The sequence below is a fragment of the Vigna umbellata genome, chromosome 11 (genome assembly GCF_029865625.1).
Source record: "Vigna umbellata cultivar VRB3 chromosome 11, Vumbellata_1.0, whole genome shotgun sequence".
NCBI classification, from domain to species: Eukaryota; Viridiplantae; Streptophyta; class Magnoliopsida; order Fabales; family Fabaceae; genus Vigna; species Vigna umbellata.
The window spans coordinates 25,867,873-25,889,335 of record NC_142175.1 but is presented as its reverse complement, the minus strand read 5'-3'; the positions used below and the strand labels follow the sequence as shown (position 1 = coordinate 25,889,335).

The 21,463-nt window shown below is 30.7% G+C and overlaps 1 protein-coding gene across 1 annotated transcript; it reads left to right on the top strand.

Annotated features, from left to right (window-relative positions):
- The first annotated feature begins 13,209 nt into the window (after positions 1 to 13,209).
- LOC124828521 (protein REVEILLE 5) lies at positions 13,210 to 19,747 on the top strand. Its single transcript, XM_047301835.2, has 8 exons — positions 13,210 to 13,587; positions 14,843 to 14,900; positions 15,537 to 15,660; positions 15,762 to 15,938; positions 16,050 to 16,184; positions 17,772 to 17,881; positions 18,005 to 18,064; positions 19,115 to 19,747. Exons 1-8 carry the CDS (start codon positions 13,355 to 13,357, stop codon positions 19,220 to 19,222), a joined length of 1,005 nt encoding a protein of 334 aa, XP_047157791.2. The 5' UTR covers positions 13,210 to 13,354; the 3' UTR covers positions 19,223 to 19,747.
- Positions 19,748 to 21,463: the final 1,716 nt, after the last annotated feature.

Here is a 21,463-nt window from a genome sequence, read left to right as displayed (position 1 = left end):
CTACTCTTATTTACCTCCAAATCTACTCAAACAAATAACACTTAATTCACTCTCAAATCTTTCCAAATTCATCCACTCACTCTCCTCGTAGGATTACATTGTTCATGTGAATTTACAAGCGATGAAATGTGTCGACTCTCGTGTTCGCTTAGGACGAAAAGGAAGGATGATCGAAGACGGATTCGTGGGATTGTTGGAATTTTGGTCACCCGATGCGGAAGAGATTTCCGGGGATTCTTAATAAAAAGTCGTGTCCTCCGTCAATTTATTAAATTTCATTGGTGTGTATGACTTAAACATGTATAATCGATTTGTTACGACAGTGGGCTTATTACAACCGATTCCTTACATAGAACCGATTCCAAGGTTCATAATAAAAAATTTGAACAACACTTCTATGATTAGGCTCTTACTACTGCAGGGTTGTAGATGGGGACGAAGAAAGAGGTTGTGCACGTTGATGGGATGAAGAAGCAAAGGGTTAAAGGGTTGAAAATGAATGCGCGTGTTTCAGAGCCAAAGAAGACGATTAACAGTGCATGGAAGGTAGGAAGAGGGTGACGTCGATTCCAAGAGAGAGGTATTCGGTTCCACTCCTGCTTACATATTTAAAAAATGGTGTATTCGGTTCCCTGAAAGGATATCCGGTTACAGCCGTGGGAAAAGTGGAAGGAAATGTATTTGGTTACGGAGAGTGATAATCGGCTCCGAAACGTGGGAGGGGTACAATGTCTTCTTCCTACCGCCTTCTCCTACCTCTCTTTCCCGTCAATGTCTTCTTCCTCGGGCTACGTCCGCTCCGCTCGCGGAAATCGCAGGTGGGACCTGCCAAGCCGGGCGGAAGTAGGTGCACATAGAAGATTTTTACAGTGGCATAAGAGGGTCCTTCTACTTTACGCGTGAATCTAGAAGAGAGGAGTTGAGTATTTGGGGGCGGAAAGAAAGAGTCGTGGTGACCCCTTGAAGTGTGTAAAAGGGGGTAATCTTGGGAAAGAACAATAATGAAAGAAAATAGTGAGGAAAGGAAGAGGGTGGGTTTTGATGTGGAAGGAGAAAGAGTATGAGAGGTTGGGTTTGAGGAAGAAAGAAGATGTAGATGTGAGTAGGAGAAAAGAGAAAGAGATAGGAAGGTAAAGGTACTTGAAATGTAGAAGGGAATGGGTATGGTGTTGTAAAAGAAGAAGAAGTTGGGAAAGAAGATGTAGACATGAGAGTAGTTGTTAAGTATGGGTTTCAGAGAGAGGTAAATGGGTATCCAGTGTTGATGGAAGGGAAGTGAGGCTACGGGTTTGGTGAGAAGAAGTAAAAGAGAATGGTAAAGAAAGGTAAGATCAAAACAAGTGGTTTTGGAATGTGTGGCATTATGGAGTGTTAAAGAAAGGAAATATATTACAACTGAGGAAAGGTTTCCTAAGAAGTACTGTGCCAAATTAAATGGTGAGAGAGAAGTAAGTTTCAAAGGAATTACTATATTCCATCTTTTTCCTAATTACACGTATTACTTCCTTATTATATTTTTCTTTAAAATTATTAAATCTTACTTTCATCACAAATAAATTCATAGTAAATTACATTACAAACAAATACTACATTTAAAAATAAATTTATTTTATTACATTATAATTTTTTTAATTTTTAAAAGATAATTATAATAATTATTTATAATTTTGGTCTTTTTATATACATTTTTACAATTAAATATAACATTAATAAATAACATTTTATATTACTTTAATACTTAAGAGTATTTTGGTAATCTTTAATTTCTACCAATTAAACAAATTTTTTAAATCTGTCACATCAATCAAATCCTACACTAATTCTCACAAACTTTACTTTCAAATTCATTTTCAATTACCTACAAATCCACTCAAAAAAACAAAAAAAAAATTATCCTCAAATCCATTCAAATCATCTTCCCCAAATCACTACAAAACAATCAAAGTCTTATTTAAATTGTTACTTTTGTTCCTCAATATTTCATTTTCTTTCTTTATCACGCTGTGTTGTACACAAAACAAACATAAGCTTAGAGTTATACATATGAAAGTACAAAGAAATTATGAGAAACAAAGTAGATTGGTTGAAAAAATATATAGATAAAATTGAATAAAATAGGAGTTAAATAATTGAAAAGAGGTCAAATAAAAAAGATATGGATTATTTGGTTTTGAAAAATAAAAATAAATAAGATAAAACTTAACTTTTTAAAAATGATTGGTGTGTATTATTTTTCAGGCTGTGGCTTCTGTTCCTAATAATTCAGGCTTGAATGCTTTTAGGGTTTGTTCTTCTATTTTCTTTGTTTATGCTTATAAAGTTCTATTTTTTATATTTTTTTTAAGTGAAGCAATCTTGTCATAAGTATATTGTTATGCAAATTTAATGAAGTGAACGGAAACACGAATTATTGTTTTCTTTAAGTTCATTTCACATAAAATTCCTAAGTGGTTTTGTATCTCATCTCTATTTATAACTAATTAATCATACATTTATTTGTTGTTTTACATATATATTGGATTTTTAAATTTTATTTTATAATAATGTTTACAATTTTAACAAGTTCAATTAATTTGATCTAAGTGTGGTACTCTTAGTTCTAATGATTATTCTATTGTTCATTCAAACATCTCATTCATTTTTTTGACTTTAATTTAGTAAGGTTTACGTTCAATTTTTATATCCACTTTCATCTAAGTGGTATATGAAACCCAATTATAATAATTGTTAAGTGAATGTTTAACCTTGTTCAATAAAGTGTAAAATATATTTTTTGACAGTTACCAAGCTAATGTTTTACTTTAATTAATTAAAAAAAGATTTAAGAAATTGTTTATTAAGCACAACCTCTTATTTAACAATAATAAGAGACTTTGGTTGACAACTAAGGTTATGAAAACAAAAAGATTAACTAAAATTCAAGCTCAAGACATAACTTTGTCTACGCAATGATATAACATCAACTTGCTATGCTAAAATATAAAGATAAGTCACACTTTTAGGATTAAATTATTACTTTTTGTACCATGGAGAGATCGGTTGATTAACTAAGAATTTTTTTTCTTTGATAATGTTTCATGTTTCTTTAGTTCATACAGGAAGTTTAAAGTATCTCTTGTACCTTCATTTATAACATTTTGCTTCTTTGTTATAAAATAAATAAATTTTACTTATTTATTCCTAATATTATAAACAAAATTAAAACAAAGATTATATTTTAAAACGCTACAATAAATTTACCGATAATTAGCAAAACAAAAAAAAAATCATTGATAAAACAAAAATTAATGATGAATTATACCTAAAGATAATAGACTTTTAATTATCAACAAAAATATTATCTAGCAGTAAAATTTGTCAGAAAATTTGTGAATAATTTAAAATTTTCTTTACCAATTAGGTTTTGATTATGTTGTGGTAAAACTCATTGATAATGATTTTTTTCAAAAATTTTCAATAAATATATTGGTAATTGTATTTTTTAAAATTTCTCAGTAATTTTGTTAATATATTTATAGGTAAAATAAACATCAAGTTTCCTGTCAAATTCAAAGAAATATTTGTTATGAATAAAATAAAGATGGATAGGAAGGAGAGAAAAAAGGAAAGGGAAAAAAAGAAGAAGGAAGAGTAAGAGGAGGATGAAGCAACAATAATAACAAAAATGACAATAGTGGAAAGACAAGAGTGACAACAATGATAATAAAGAATGAAGAGGAGAAGAAAGGAAGAGTAGGAAGAAAAGTAGGAGAATAAGTCATAAGTGACATAAGCCATGTCACAATGATATATGATAACAAAAATGACAACAAACATTGTGACGGTGAAGGAGGGAGGATGAGAGAAAAAAGAAAACGAGCAAAAGGAAAAAGAGGAAAAAGATGACTAAATTACAAATTTATTAAAATTTTATTGATGAAAAAATTCATTGGTAAGTACTTATAGATATTTATAAACGGATAATTATTAATAAATTTTGACGGTTGATAATTACCAATAGAGTTTTGATCATGAGTAATTACAAACCTCTATTTATTGATATAATTTATTGACAAATATTTTATCGATAATTTTTTTACTCTTGATAGTTTGTCTATAATTTTGATTTACCAACGAACTTTTATAATTATTTATAAATTTTGTTCAAGGGTAAATCTTCTGTTTATTTTAGTGAAAATAACAAATAATGAAAGTTAAACAAATAATTTCATAAAACACAACTTGATTACCTCGCATATATCTTAACGCAATTATTAGATGACATGTTATAGTTTTCTCGGCATTATATTTAATATTACTTAGAAATTATGTATATTCATTATGGTTATATCATATTAGTGAAATGAAAAGGTAACTTTTTTTGAAAATAAGAAAAACATAGATATGGCAAAATGTTGGGAAGATTTTTTTAAGTTAATTAATCAAGCAAATTGTTTATAAATATAACCAATGTCTTATTAGGAAGAGATAAGAGCTCTCATCTTTCAATATTCTAGGTAGAATTCTATATATTTTAGGAAAAATAAACAAATAAATATAGTTGTACATATTCAATTCAAAAATAATAAGTATGACTCAATAAGGTTTTATTGATTTAAAGTAGTTAAATAATATTCTTAGAGATATTTGTTGGTATAATTATCATATATTAACAAAATATATGACTAAATATCGATAGTTTGAATACATTTTAATATCATTTAACACCATATATCAACATAATATATGGTCAACTAGGTAAAATATTGCATTTATGTTATTATTTTGCTAATTTAATATATAAACAGTTAATTGTTATATTTGTTGATATTATCAATTTTTGCAACAACCCTTCTCATAACTCATAAATACATATAGTATTTCATGAGTAAATATACACACAGTTCTCTCTTAGTTTTTTATTCATGGACTCTAAAACCCTTACCATTTGTTCACATGAATGGATTTGAGGAGAGTGATTGAGTGAATTTGAAGGATAAATCTTTTTGTTGTTTATTTGAATGAATTTAGAGGTAACTGAAAGTGAATTTGGAAGCAATGTTTGTGAGAATTAGTGTATGATTTGATTAATTTGAAAAATTAAAAAAATTTATTTCCAAATTCACTCTCACTTACTTTCAAATTCATTCAAATAAACAAAAAAAAATATTTTTAAATCCTCTCAAATCCACTCAATCACTCTCCCTCAAATCCATTTAAGTGAACAAATATCAGAAATAAAAAGTCTTTTACTAATATATTTTTCTCTCTGAACAAAAAGTTCAATTCTACCCATAAAAAGCATTCAAACTACCACCTTGAATCTTGTTACATATCCAAATGTATATCTTGATAATAGTGGTACATGTTTCAAATGGTAACTTATAATAATAATAATTATTGTTATTATTACTAGATCTGATGAATAATTTAGTCTTTTAATATATAATTAATAAGAAGTTTGATTTGTTCTTCGAATGTATGAAAAATATGTACCTAAAAAAGGTAGCTTTTTAAAATAAACATGGGATATTGAGATATTATAATCTTTAACTTTTAAATTTAGGAATGTCATGGATAAATGCCAAGTTGTCAACTTAGGGGATCTTCTGCAAAGTTATTGCGCGCAAACATGTTTTAATGCTAATTTTCTCAATTCAATAATTTGATCTTAGATTTATCTTGTACATTAAATATTAATTGTTTTTTATGCATTGGTGTGTATTATCGTCTAAGTAATTGAGAAACTTGCATATGCGGCTCTTTATTTTCTCTAAAATCAATTTCTTTTATTAGTACTTTTTTAAAGCTTCGTTTCTGAATCTCTATAAGCGATAAGACCGAATTAACAATGAGATTTTGTTATGTGGAATAGTCTTGAACATGGTAAAACGTGGTTAAATCATTGACAGCTTTGTTTTTCTAATCATGAAATTCCAGTACAAAAAACATGTTCATGGTCCAACAAAAGAAAAACAATAACCAGGGGAAGTGCACATTATATGGGAGACATTGCTTTGTCGCAAAGAACGAAGGAAGAGAAAGACGTAACTGTGAAGCATGTGTATGTGGCTCTAAAATTCAAGGTTTTGAACCATCCAAAGTGATGGGTTGGACCAAAACATCATGTGCCTCACCTAAACCTCAACCTTTTGGAGGTCCCATGCAACATTCTTTAACGTCAAAACAAATTCCTATAAAGTATTCAAGCTCTTAATCATTTTTCTACTTTTTAAAATTTTCATCATAGCATCTAATTACAAATTAAACTAAGGTTTAATATATAGATTTTTTTTTCTCCTTTTTTAAAGAGTTTATTCAATGATTCTTATATCTATGAGGACACATGTCCTTTTTTATATCATAGTTTTAAATTGTAGAAATTCTTTTATTCTTATTACTAAATATCTTCTTCTACATAGGTCGATACTAGTACAATTAAGATAATTTTTTTACATCTCTCTTAATATATCTCCTAACGTCACATCACATCAATATAGTATGCATTTTCTAAGAGTTACTATATTTAAAACATCAACACATATCTTTTCCCAATCTAGACCTCTCACACATCACCAATAATATTTTCTTCTTTTCAATTTATACACATTTAAAAACACAAATACGATGTCCTTTTGAAGTTACTAAACAATGATTGGTTCAGCTAGAAAACTTGCTCACTCAATGAGCTTACGTGCTCACCTAACGAGGAACCATTGCAGCTTAGTTTGCCTATTGAGTCATACACCTCGTCTAGCGAAGATAGAATAAGAAACTTTTTGGAACTTTAGTTCCAAGTGACACCGAGCTCTACCAAGGAGATGCTCAATGTTGTGAGCTTCTAATGCTCACTAGAAATGATTTCTCTATTTTCGTCCAACTATTTTATTCTCGGCCAAAAAACTTAAGTTGCACCCAACATTAGAAAAGTTTGCCCATCAAAAGATAACCTAAGAGCTCACTAGAAAGAAATTTTCATTTTTGTCTAACGAGACTACATAACCTAAAATGTGATTACAGTGTATCAGATAGATTTATGGCTCCATTTGAACTATTTTATCCTTTTCTTGACTTAAAATGAGCCTAATTCAATTTAAAATATGCTCAGATAGTTCTCATTGATAAGTTTGATACACAACATTCAAATCAAGACATTACCTAATCTCATTTCTTTCAAAATCGTTCAACCAAACATAAATCACTACTCTTTTCATGTGTCAAAACAAATTTAGCTTACTACAAAACCTACCTAGATAATTAAATAGACAATACTAATACCTCATATCATTTTACTCAATTTATGCAATTCAACTCAATAAAACCAGCATAAACAAATCACTTTAACAAACTCAATTCAATCTCATAATGTGTTTATCATCATTATAAGATTCATGGTATTCTAAATTTTTACAAGCTTTCCTTATCGTAAAATAGCATTTCATAAGGTAAAACTCCACAACTCAATAGATTGAACTACTCCAAACCAAAGACCTAAAGGAATGTATCCAATTAAAACAAAAATTGACTATAAGATAAATTAGGTTGAGAGGACCACTTTTCTTAGTTGTCCCTAGATGGATGACTAAAACAACCTGAAAAGTAAAAAATAATGATTTTATAAAATACATAAAAACTTACTCTATTTTGAAATTTGATTGATTCAAAATGCTTATTAGTTCTTCAATTTCAATATGGTGCAATTAAATTTTGGAACGAATAAGAAATAAGGAAGAAATTGAGAGAGGGAGATGGCTTCTGAAAGAGAATGAAAAAAACCTGATGTAATTTCTCTTTCTATATTATTATATTCATTTTTTTATTTTAATTAATTTTTAACTTTTTTAACACGTTCAAAGAACTTAAAATAAAAGAGATATATAAGTGATATTGAATATCATATTGTTATTCTAAATAGTAGTCCAATTAAAAGGTTAGCCTTCAAAAATACCTTTAGAGAAAAATAAAGTGTTTTATCCCAACTTTTATAATAGGATAGTATCGTTGACTATAAAAAAAGTTATTATTTGATGAGAGTTATTTTGTGGAGATTATAAAAATCCTCCACAAATATAATTAAAAGGAATTATTTGAATGCTAATAATAACGAGAGTTTTAATTGTTTTCTAAAGAGGTTTATCACTTCCACAAATTAAATACATTTTTTACTATTGTACTTTCCGTCCTAACTTAAATTTTTCAAAACTCACCTTCCCTCTTTGTTCTCATGTTCCCTCCTTCTCAAAAAAATTTCCAATTTCCTAAACCTAAATTACATTTAGCACATTTTTCCCCTTTTGCAAAAAGTTTTCCCTCACATCAAACGTAATTTCACATAATCTTTTCTCCTTATGTCAAACCCAGATTCACATTTTTCCCCTTTCACATAAGTCTTCCCCTAACGTCAAACCTTATTTCACGACCCATTTAATTTTCTTTTCCTGTATGCAAGTTTTCCATTTTCACACAAACTTTCTCCTTTTCGCGAATTGTGGTTCGTTATTTGTTGGTTAATAAGAATAGAATTGCGACGAATTTGTTACGAATTAACAAGAGCAAAATTATGACAAATTAGCTATGATGACAAATTAACTATGAATTAACGTGAAAAATTGTGACAAATTAGCTAAAAAATTACGAAAGGAAAGTTGAAAAAAGTATCTATATTTTAGCTAAAAATTATAAAACTTTCTCACTTCAATTAGCAAAAGAAAGTATAACTTCGACAATGAATTATATTTCTCTAATTAGCTACTTGAATTTAAGAAATTTTTTGTAATTAATATGCAACATTTTTATCTAATATGCAACATTTATATATATATATATATATATATGATTCTATTATTTTTTTTATACAATAATAATGTAAGACAGATTATGTGAGTTGATGTAATATCCCAAAAATACAGTAACATACCATATAATAGAATAATTACAATTAGTAATATTTCAGTTCAATCTTATACTAAGAGAACGTACGCGAATGGCCGAACGGCTTTACAGAAAGAGTTAATATGCTAGGACAAAACATAAGTACAAGTCTGACCGATCGGTGTACAAAACCAAGTACCGAACGGTTATACATACAAGGAGGAGAAAGAGGTGAGCGACTGCCTATTACAAAACTACTCTACTGACCGAACGTACTATGGTTCGGTCTTAACTTCAACGTCCACCAAATTTTCTTCTTCCAGAGTATCTTCTAGCAGCACGTCTCCTTCTGCTCACACCCACACGGATGATCATTGCAATGACAAGATGAACGTACAAGACGAGACAACACAAAGAAAACACAGGGTAAGCTTATGTAATTTAATTCATACATACACACACATTTCAACCAATCTAACACCCAAGATAAAATTTCATCATACGAATCATACAAAGCCTATAACTAGACTGACTGTCCGGACTGTATGAAATCTGTGTAGCTACAGGCGTTCATGCACCCGGGTGATGTAGTAACTGGGATACACTCAACAGCTACCACCCGAGGTTAACCCTATCTGTTCAAAGTACCCCTAAGGACTAAGATCTCCTGCCGTTCCCACACATGACCTACTCTCCTCTACGTGAAGACGAGTACCCACGGAACATCAGGATGAATAGCCAGCTTAGCATGCCCACAGTCATACTTTACCAATTTCAGTATTCAAGCATGAGTCGTTCCTCCCCAGAACGCTTGTCCAAAAATCACAACCTTTTCATGCCTCATTTTCTTCATCTTTATTTAATAATCATCTCATTTAAATATTTTACACAAAGATCCGTTCGGGTACAATTTACCGAACGTCCAACCCTGACTCAGAACGAGACTGAACAATTTGGAGCTAGACCGAGGGCCTCAAATTCCATAATAAATTTAGACCAAGAGGTTTACTATCGGTTTGAGAAAGAAACGAAGTACAATCTAATATCACCACCAATGAACAGAACGAACATAACTTGCAAAATGAATCAATTAGATGAATTGACTCTTAATAACTTTTTACCGAGCATCTAAAAAGAAAACTATACTCAGCACTAAAACTCCAGGCTGAAGCCAATAGACACAGACACTCCAATAGATTCAAAGAATAATACATAGAGGAATTCTCATGAATAAACCGAGCGTTTATGAGGACTTAGATTATTTAGATTTAGTATTAAGAAATATGAATGTCAGTTAAAGACTAAACACTATAGGGAGTGAACCTTAGTGGTTTGAACGAATGCTAGTATTAGAAATTAGCTTAATGAAATGGAACGAGTGTCTGGTGTAAGACCGAGCACTATTCAGTACGAGCGTTTGGTGTAAGACCGAGCACCCCTAAACTTAACATAAAAAGGCTTGATAACATAGTACGATAATATTGAAGTAGTGTTTACGAACAATAAAATATACAATTACATATATACTTAGATTTATAACCGAACGTTAATACCCAACTGTACAGTCTTTCGAAGTGTAGACGCTCGTCCTCAACTAGGATTCTTCCCAAATGAAAGAATCCACTACAACTCTCAATTCACAAGAAAACCGAACGGTCAAGGACCGTTCAGTAACGTACGTACACTTTCTTAAGAAGTTTCTTACCAGAATCGTTATCATTCAAATTCAGTTCTTAACATATAATTTCATACCTTTATACATTCACACAATAATCCATTTTTCATATCTCATAGCATCCAAACATAGAAATTTCATACATTTCATGCATCATAACATAGTACACTCATTTTTCATATTCCATCAAATCAACGAACGTTCATGCAACACATAATCATATAAATTAAATTAATAAGCTTCCATTACCTCTAGTTTGACGATCGTTCTAGAGGCAGAAGTATGGTTTGGCTGACTAAAATCTCTTCTATCCTTACGTTCCACAACTCTTAAACTAACCAACAGCTAGAAACCAAAAGTGGATCAGACAAGGTATCATCATGCAATCGAGACTTGGTTTGCATGTACTATAGAACGAACGACTAAGGACAAAAGACTTACCAGTTTCAGGACTTGGAACTGTTCGGTTTAGATTGAAGCTTGGGACGCCGTGAATGTTCCTACGGTGCCTGAACGGTGATCGGAGCAGAGAAAAAGTGAGTTTCAGTAGAGAGAAGGGAGAGTTTCTAGAGAGAAAAAGGAGAAATGGAAGGTCAGAGTTTGGAAAGAAGAAGGTGCATGCAGAAAAGGGTGGGTACAGGTTTTCAGAAAAATCAATTTTGCTTCCCACGTCCAAACGGGCGTCCGCTCTACTGTCGACACTTGCCTTCTACTATCTGATTTCAAGATGCTAAATCCTTGACACCTGACGTCCGCGCAGGAAGTTTTGGATGCATTTTAAATGAGGTCTCACAGTTGACATATAAATGATAATGAAAAAGTGAACGAACTGGATGAACATTTAAGTTTGTTTCTTTACATAAGTCTATTCCATATAATTCGCATTCGCAGTCTTCAAATCTATTAAGAATTAACACATTATAAACATCTGCAAATTCGAATTATTTGAGAACGTGTCTTATACGGATAAGTTCATTATCACACTTCTTTCTTTATAGCATTATAAGATATTTAAATTTAAGACTAATGAATTATAAATATATCCAAATACAGTTAAGAATGGTCTTACATGGATAAGTCCATCCTAACTTTTTGTTTTTTTTTTATAAGTTATAAGATATTTAAATTTAGAATTAAAAAAATTATAAATATCTATAAATCCGTTGCTATTTGAGAATAGGTCTTATAGAGATAAGTCTATCTTACCTCTTTTTTAGCCTTATAAGATATTTAAACTCAAAATTAATAATTTATAAATATCCATAAATCCGCAATTAATAACATGTCTCTGACTATTTTTTAGAGAGACAAATAAGGGATAAGGAATAGATAAAAACACATCATCCATCCTAATTTTACTCATTAAAAAAAGTTATTTTTTATTATTTTTTTTAAACTTGTTTATGCCCTTCTTTATAATTTAAATATATATTTTTTCCTTTTAAAGCCAAGAAATAGGTAGTGGTATTTTATTTTTCTAAAAATAGGATAATACGAATTCATGATTCTTGTTGTGGATGAAGCCAGAATTTTCCACACGAAAGTAACTTTAGTCACACTCCATTTGCATTCTCTTTATCTACGATAATCACGATCACGAGACCCAAAATCACGCCTATTTAAAAAATACACATCGTATTTTGTAGCCTTCGGAAAAGCGTTTACCTTCCACGTTTCAATCCTATAAACCCTAATTCAACACCAACTTCAATATAATATAAGTATCACCCCCACAACAACATAGACTATTTTATTTTGGAAACATAAAATAAGCTGTTTTTAAGCTAAGCATTTAATCCTTATCAAAATCTAGTGTGCTATGTTGCCCCTTGTTTTCATCATAAGTTTCAATGATTGCCACCATTTTCAATTAATCACGTGACCTTTCATCTTATCACTTTAGATTTTGTAAGTACTAAAAGAAGACATCATTGTAACATAAAGGAAAGTCAACATACGACCTTTGAAGCTACGCTTATGTTCTTTTTTCCCTTAGTTCTTCCGTCACCGTTGCACTTTAAACATTCAATTCTCGTATTAACTCCACCTAAACATTTAGTTATATTGATTTATCTTCTCAAAATCTTCTGCTATACCATGTTATTAAAGTATCTAAAAAAGAAAGATAAAAGAAGGTTAACAATTGACATTATAGTGGTTGTTAAAATTGCTTTTAATTAATAACCCATAACGAATTATAGTAGACAATTACATCATAATAAATTAGAATAAAGAGAACAATAGTTCGTTAGTTTTTCATCAACAATTACATCTTAATTAATATAAAGAAGTGGTATCACTAAGTACGCATAATAAAAAAAATAATTATCATATGACAAGTAATTTATGTTTAACTATATTTATTATCACGTTATGTTTCCGAGAAGGTGTATTAGTTTCATGCGTGTGTTAAATTTCCTTAGTTACAAATTTATAAGTTCATGCATTTCGTTTTTCAAACTTTTTTTATTTAACTTTCTAAAAAACACACATCCAAACGAAAATACATTTTTTATCGGCAAATAATTTGTAACCAGAAAAAAAATGCAAATAGCATAACAAGATAACCGCCACAGGGTGGTGACTCACCACGCAGGCGCAAAAGGGGTCTAAGGATAGAAAAGTAATTTCGCCTGCTTCTTTACGTCTATATAAAAGGTTGGTTGGAATTTGAGATTACAGAGACGAAAATCGCGAGAGGACGAACGAAACGAACACAAGAGAACAGCGCACAGTGGGAGATATATAGTTGCTGGGAAACAAAGAAACAGGTTTTGGAACACCAAACACTGACGAAATCGAATTGAGGTTACTGTTTTTGTCTGCTTGATGGTGTCGGTGAACCCAAACCCCGCCCAAGGCTTTTACTTCTTCGATCCCTCCAATATGACCCTTCCCGGCGTGAATTCTCTTCCGCCGCCACCGCCGCCAACTCAGACTCCAGCTCTTTCCCCCGCCGTGGAGGATCCAAATAAGAAGATCCGGAAACCCTACACGATTACAAAGTCCAGGGAGAGCTGGACCGAGCAGGAGCACGACAAATTTCTAGAAGCTCTCCAATTGTGAGTTCGTTTTTGTATTTTTATTTTTATTTTTCATGGAAATGAAATTCCTTGGATGTGAATTACTCACTGGCAAGGAATTGGAGGATTGGTGATTCTTTTAGATTTTTTGGGAATTTGGCAGTTCTGGTTGTTTCTAGATGATTTGTTAATGGTGAATTAAGGTTTTTATTAGTTAAGTAGTTTGTAAGGAATAGGTGGCTATAGTGAGAATTTTTTGGGAATATATTTTTGGTTCGTTTATTTAATTGGGGTTTTCGAAATTATTTGCTTCTTTTTAATGATTTTAATGTTTCGATGCTGCTACTTCGCTAATATGATTTGGGTTTTTAGTTTTGAGGAAGATGAGGTTTAAAAGGAACATTTTTTGCACGGGAAAAAACTTATTTGTTTTTCTTTAATAATTGTAATATCAATTTTATTTGCTTAATTTCAACTCTGGTAGGTTGTAAAGCAGTTTATGTAGGGTGGGTTATTATTATTATTATAGTGAGAAGGTAATTCTTGCTACTTTTTGACATTTTGTACTTAATCATATTGCAAAATCTTACCTTACTATCTGAAATCCTGGACGAGCAGTATCCATACTTGAAATAGTTCGAAAACAAAGTGGTCTAATAAGCCATTGCATTTATTGTTTCACAGGTTAACGATTTTTTTGCACCGTGTTTAGTTTAGACTTTTTCAACAATAGGTTGCCCCTTCCAATCAAGGAACGAGTGGCAGAGTGAAGATGCTGTAGTGGAATGTTTTTAGAGGGAAGACATATATTGTTAGAACAGTTTGTCAATACTTGGTGTATTAAATGCAGTTCTGGGGGGCACCTCATGTTATTATGCCTAAACTGTTTTTTTCACATCTTCATTCAATTATATACTTTTAACAAACATCATTACATTTACATGTACACAGCTTTTTTTATAGCATGCAAATTCTTTAGAAGGTTAAGAATTGAAGGAATTAGGGTTTAGAAACTCCACAGGTCATTTAGAGAGAAGCATCGGAAAGTATCATAAAGCCATATGGTTGGTATTTTTCCATTTTGCAAGTGTGCATTGTGCTCACCAAGGAATGCAATTCCGTGCTTTCTGGTTAACATCACCTATGCACCTGAAATCAAAATGTTTTTTTTTTCCTTCTGTTGATCCCATGCCAAAAGCAGTATATGAAACAAATAGGATGGGTTATCAGTTATTTGTTTATTTTTGCTTATTTTCTTCTGCGTTTCTCATTTTTTTTTCTTGACAAATTTCAGATTTGATCGGGACTGGAAAAAGATTGAAGCATTTGTTGGTTCAAAAACTGTTATCCAGGTAATTACTATAGAAGCCAAAGGAAAACAAAGAACAAGATACTAGCGGATGCTAGCTGATTGAGTCTGTTTATTTAAAAGGAGTGAAACTTGACCTTCTCAACAATAAATTTGTTAACAATTTCACATTATTCTTGGATTTTCTGTTCCATGCTGGCTATTTAGTGCAATTTTCAGTGTCTCAACTGAATATTATACTTGAATTGTATATGAGTAAATGGCGACTTGATCATTTCCAAAAGACTGTCAATTGAAGCCCATGACCTGAGTTTGGATCTTCCCATTGCTTTTTATGCTCTTATATCTTCTCTTACTAGCAAAGTCATTTTTAATTCTTGTTCGTAGAATATTGTTGTCTAGATTTTTTTGCATCACAACTAAATGCAATTTATTATGTCTTTCTTCAAAATCTAAGGGTTGATCATGGGATTAGGGACATTAACTTTTAATTTGTTACTTTGGTGCATTTGTACTTAAGTAGAAAAGAAAGGACATAAAGTTATATAGATACTCATCTTGGATTGTATAATGTTATGGTGTTTATTTCATCAACTTTCTTGTTGCGAATCTCTGACATTCGTTATATGTTCCTTTAACTATCCTTTCTTCAACATTCTTTGTAAATTCTATTTGGCAGATAAGAAGTCATGCACAGAAGTATTTTCTTAAAGTTCAGAAGAATGGAACAAGTGAACATGTTCCTCCTCCCCGGCCAAAGAGAAAAGCTACTCACCCATACCCTCAAAAGGCTCCTAAAATCAGTTAGTATTGCTAATGTCAACCACGTTTAATGTTCACTGGTTTTGTCTATTGAATCTATTTTTAAATAACTCGTTTTTTTTTTCTTTTTTCAATTTATCAGCTCCTACTGCATCCCAAGTTATGGGCCCACTGCAACCTTCATCTGCTTTCATTGAACCTGCATATATTTATAGCTCGGATTCTTCATCTGTTCTTGGAACTCCAGTTACCAACATGCCTTTGACGACTTGGAACTATAATGCTAAACCACCCGTCAATGTGCCTCAAGTGACTAGAGGTTTTGTTTGTCCTGAAATCTAATGTTTTGTTTTACAATTTTTTTTTGTTTTCAAATATGTATTTCATTGAGGAAGGCTCTGCTAACCTGGAAAGTTTTTTGGTTTCTTAGATGACATGGGCCTGACCGGAGTGGCACAAACTATTCCTCTTAACTGTTGCTATAGCAGTAGTAATGAGAACACCCATCCAACTTGGCCAAGTAGCAAAAAGATGAATCAAGGTGGCCAGGGCAAGCCAATGAAAGGTTAGAATACTTTTTTCTTTAAATCGAACTTCTTGAAGTGGGCATACAAAATATTTAACTGAAACTTATCATAAAACTTGGAAATTGTAGTTTTAGATAATGAGGCACTTCTTGAGTTTTGATTGAACTAAAACGGAAAAAGAAGCCCTGAAGCTTGTACTTTTTTGGTAAAAAGATAATTTTCTGAGATGATTGTTGTTTAGGCATTTGCCCAATTATCCTCACTGTCTCGTAGAGTTATTCATCTAGTTGTGGATTGATTTATAGATATCATGTCATCAAGTAAAAGATAAAGTTTCTCATTCATTAGGATATTTGCTATTAAGGAGATAGATAAAAGAAATTGTGCATCAGCTTGTTATCTATTAGAATAGGCTTATTCTAGAATATCATCACTGAACCTGAGCTATGCTATTCTTTGATAAAGAAGTTGCCGTGATTTTTGAAGGTTCGATCTTACTCAAAAGTTTTAGTAGTTTCGTAGCTAATTGTATAGCTATGAGCAGGAGTAGTAGTGAAGAAAAGTGGGAGTTTGAATTATTATTTTTCTGTTATTTTTAGCTCAAGTTTAATGGATACGAAGCTGACCTATTTGATCGAGTTTCTCCTAACTCCTATTAGAATAGAAAAATAAGAAAAAAAAACATGAAATTACCTTTTTCTTAAGTTAAAATTAGCTTATAAGCAAGTTATAAATAAAAATTTAGAAAAGCTGTATGAGAGAGAAAACTTCTACAAATTACTCATGCATAAACTAATTTTGGGTGAAAACAAATTATAAATAAAAATTTAGAGAAGCTATATAAGAGAAGAGAACTTCTACAAATTAGCTCATGCATAAGCTAATTTTAGCTTATGGAAAAGTTGATGTCGAATTTTCTTATTTTTTTTCCTAGAAGAGGTTATGGAAAAATTCGTCCAAATAAGCTTTAAAGGTACCTAAGATCAAGAAGAAAATTTAATTAAGCTGCACAAGGAGCATTCCTTAAAGCTTTTAGTTCAAGGAAGTAAAAATTATGTTATTATAACACATTTCTTGAACTTTGCATTTGTTTATCTTCAATCATGTTCAAGTAGAGTCAGAGACCCTTGGAATCAGTTATTAAGCAATGAAAGTGACTTGATTATACATAGAGCTCTAGAGCTGCTATATTGAGGGGACGGCAGGAGTGATGGTAAAATTGTTATTTTGTGTGCCTGTACCACTGCTACATAAAATATTTCAGAGTTGGCTTATGGTTGACTACCCAAGAGTTGAAGCTGGGCCCTTAATTCAAAGTATGCATTTTTCATGTGTTACTGGGGCTTCAAGAAACAAGTAGGGGTGTGCTAGAGTAGACATATTATATCCAGCACATCTGGACCTTTTGACAATGAATAATATGCATGTTTCTCCTTTCAGAATATAATTTCTGAAGTGAGTAGTGTGTATAAACAACTGTAAATTTTTCCAATTTTCATAACAATAAAAATATTTATGAACAGTATTAATGTTTTAAGTTTGCTATGTTTTGCTATGCTATATGTCTGGTGTTACAAGTGTTGAGCATTGTTTCACTTGTTGATAAGTTTGACTTGTGTATACAGTAATGCCAGATTTTGCTCAAGTCTACAGCTTCATTGGCAGTGTTTTTGATCCAAATTCGACTAATCAACTTCAGAAACTAAGACAGATGGACCCAATAAATGTGGAAACGGTAATTAATATCAAGTCCATCATTTTCTTTTCCTCTTTATCTTTCGGGGACTAAAGGTCCAAATTTTGGGTTCATGTTCGTCCTTTTGTCTGCCTGAGTATTTTATATTGTTCTGTTTTGCAGGTATTACTGTTGATGAGAAATCTATCGGTCAATTTAATGAGTCCAGAGTTTGAGGACCATGTAAGTTTGTTTCCAACAGTTTGTATTTTTTAGTTATTGACCCCATCGCATTAGCTGCTAGATGCCAAAGTCATCTTTTAATCCTTGTTGCTTGCTTTTATTATCCAACTTAACGAAAATGTGAGTTTATGTTATTAAATTGCCTTCAAATGGGGGGATTAGTTTTAACCAGTAAATATATTGATATCACCACGTTGATATTTTGTCGCCGGAATCCTCAATAAGCCCCTAGGTCTGCGATGATATAGTTATGGCTCTATCACTGCACGTATGTTGTTTAGCAGTGTGGGTGGTTTTAAAATTGAATTTATTTTCTGGAGCATGATATGGGATTTCTGACTTTGGCTATATTGTACTTTGCAATATCTCCACATTCTTGCTGTTGTGTTCATGCTTATTATTTTGTTTTCACTTTGCATCATATTCAAATAAGTCTGTTCAGTAACAATGGACCCTTATTGATTCCTATTTTTGCAGCTGTACACTTTAGCTGTTTGACATTGGGGGTCTGTTTAGACGAGCTACTCCTAAAGGATTTTTGGGAGAGGAAAAGAAAGAAAGAATAAATAAATTAAATTAACTTTTCCATAAATCAAAATTAATTTATTCATAAGTTAAAAATAAAAATTTGAGGAAGTTATACAAGACAATTTCTGCTAATTAGTTTATATATAATCTAAATTTAACTTATGGAAAAGTTAATTTCATCTTTAGTCTTTTTTTTTCTTAGAAGTCTTCGTGAAAAAACTCGTCCTAATAGACTCAGTAGAATGTATAAAATCAATGCCCCAATGATGAGGACTCATTGCAGTTATTCACACACGCAAGAAGTTTAGAAAAACTATTTTATGCATTTCTTTATTTTGAATTGCATGCACGGATATTCTGCAGCATTCTATTCTTATTCTGTTTGTTCCGAATTCACAGACATGCAAGTGTTGTCTTATTATTCTGCATGACAAAGTCCTAGTCCTAGCTTAAATTATTTTATTTTATTTTCCATAACATGCACTTCTTCATGGTCCACTGACAAATTCTTTTTTAATGCAGAAAAGGCTGCTTTCATCATATGATACCGACTCTGATGAGTCGAAGCATGTTAATATTTGCAGCAAATCCCTCACTAATAAATCCGAGAGTGCTATTCTGTCTGCATAAGGATGTCGAGAATGGTTTTTCACTGTAGAATGTTTTCAATCTATTTGGTGAAGAATGCACATAAGTGGGAGCAAGAAGGAGAAAAAAGACAAGGTTTTGCTAAAAGGAAGTGTAGCTTCTTAATGCTTGCATATGTATATTAGATGTACATACATAAATATATACATACATATATATACATATATGTATGTATAGCTTTCGGATTGAGTTTTTGTTTGTTTTTGGCACTGATAGATGGTAGATATGCTAGTGTTTTGTGTATATCTTTTGAAGATGGTTGTCCTTGGAATGCAGGACAATGAGAGTCCTGTTAGGTCACTTCTGGAGGCTTTACTGTACAGTCTGAGTGTTTTTCGTGTTATGCTGCGAAGCTTTGAATTAGCATTTAATATTTAAGAGCAGTGTTAGGAATTAGGAACTGCTGTTTGCCTTGTATATATATATATATATATATATAAAACAATAAAACTGTGTAGATAAGTTTCTCCTTCTATGCATATATTATAAAACCTCTCTTGCTGCCTACCTGGTTTACAGCAACCTTTTTCATTCAGAAATTCAAATGTCAAAATGATTTTATTTGGCGTTTTAAGTTTGGATTTACATTTGGGATAATAAATATAAGATTTTTATTTTTTTCCTATCTGAAATAGTTTTTAATTCATAGTGGATGACCTGATATGATCTTGAAACAAATATCAAATTAATTTTACTTTTAATGAGATGACTTCATCTGACGTGGAAGCAAATATTCTGTGGTGTATTTGAATCTCATACTAAGAAAAATGATGACTAGGTTGAAAACTTAAAAGTGTTAAAACTTTGATACAGTTTGGTAAAATGAATGTATATAGTTTTTCTAACCAATTTTGTTAAATGTTTTTGACATATTTAAATTGTTTAATTTAAAAAAATATCATTGAATTAAGATAATTATATTTTATCTATATTTAAAGTTTAAATTTAATTTCATAAAATATATTTAACTAAAAAAATACTAATAAATTTTCTATCATATTTGTTTTCTCGATTAAAAGAACACCTTAAAATAACCTACTTTATTGTACACATGATTTTAATATTAAATTTGAGCGAAACCATAACTATCACTATAGTTAGTTTCGAAAGTTAAATAACCCCTTCTAATATAGGAAACCAGTAATGGGCCAAACAAATATGATCTTTATACTATATGGGCCTTTGAACTGAAAAAAGGTGTATCATGTTCTGATTTATCCAAAAAGTTCATTATATATAGTATTATAATAATTTTAACTTACTTTTTTTTCATTATTATTTAACTGAATCATTATGATTTATTTTGAATGTCTTTATACAGTGAAAATTATTCACAACAATTTAAACATATTTTACATGTAGTTGTACAGTATTACTATTTTTAATATATCATTAGTAAATCCATCTTAAAAGCCATAATTCTTCTGAAATACAAGTATATCAATGCACAAAATACTAAATCTATATACAAAAACAAATATACTTATGTAGCAGTATTACATTATAGTATAAAAGACCTTGAAATTACATTATCTCTAATTAAATCGAACAACCACAAACATACATCTCATTCATTTACTTCAACTATATCTTCAAAATTATTTCTATAATATTCAACATTTATATAAACTTTTAACATGCTTAAATATCTACTAAAACTAATGCTTTTATTTATTTCTACAAAAATGCAACAACCTTATTTAAATAACAACATCAATTCTAAAAAGTACACGCTATTTAATTAATGTTAATACAAGTTACCTAAAAGAACTAAAATTCTAAATGTCTGATGTATATAAATGTTGTTATCAATAAGGATAGTGGCATTTTGACATCACAATTTGTTTTAATTATTATTTGACTCTATCTCTCACAGTTATATACTCTCTTAAAAATTAACTTTTGATAAAACCATTTTATGTTTGTGAAAGTTATCAAATGGTATCAAATAATCTTTTTCCTATCAATAAACACCACTAGTCATTGTTGCCTAACATCTTGTAATTTTACCATAATCAAAGTTATAACTAAATAACATTTATTTAACAAAATTATTTTTTAAAATAGAAAAAAAATTACTATGCTCGTACTGTTTGATTATAAAAACTTCGTATTAAAGTCAATGTTTCACTTATAAATAAAATAACTTTATGTTTCACTTATTAAAGTACATTTTTATCAAAATATAAAGAAAGCAAGTACTTTTTAAAACTTTAGGAAAAT

What these genes read in the sequence shown, in the direction of transcription:
- LOC124828521 (XM_047301835.2), top strand. Translation starts at nt 13,355, where the DNA reads ATGGTGTCGGTGAACCCAAACCCCGCCCAAGGCTTTTACTTCTTCGAT. An exon ending in TTTCTAGAAGCTCTCCAATT is followed by an intron (nt 13,588 to 14,842) that starts GTGAGTTCGTTT and finishes GACAAATTTCAG; the next exon opens with ATTTGATCGGGACTGGAAAA. An exon ending in GTTCAAAAACTGTTATCCAG is followed by an intron (nt 14,901 to 15,536) that starts GTAATTACTATA and finishes TCTATTTGGCAG; the next exon opens with ATAAGAAGTCATGCACAGAA.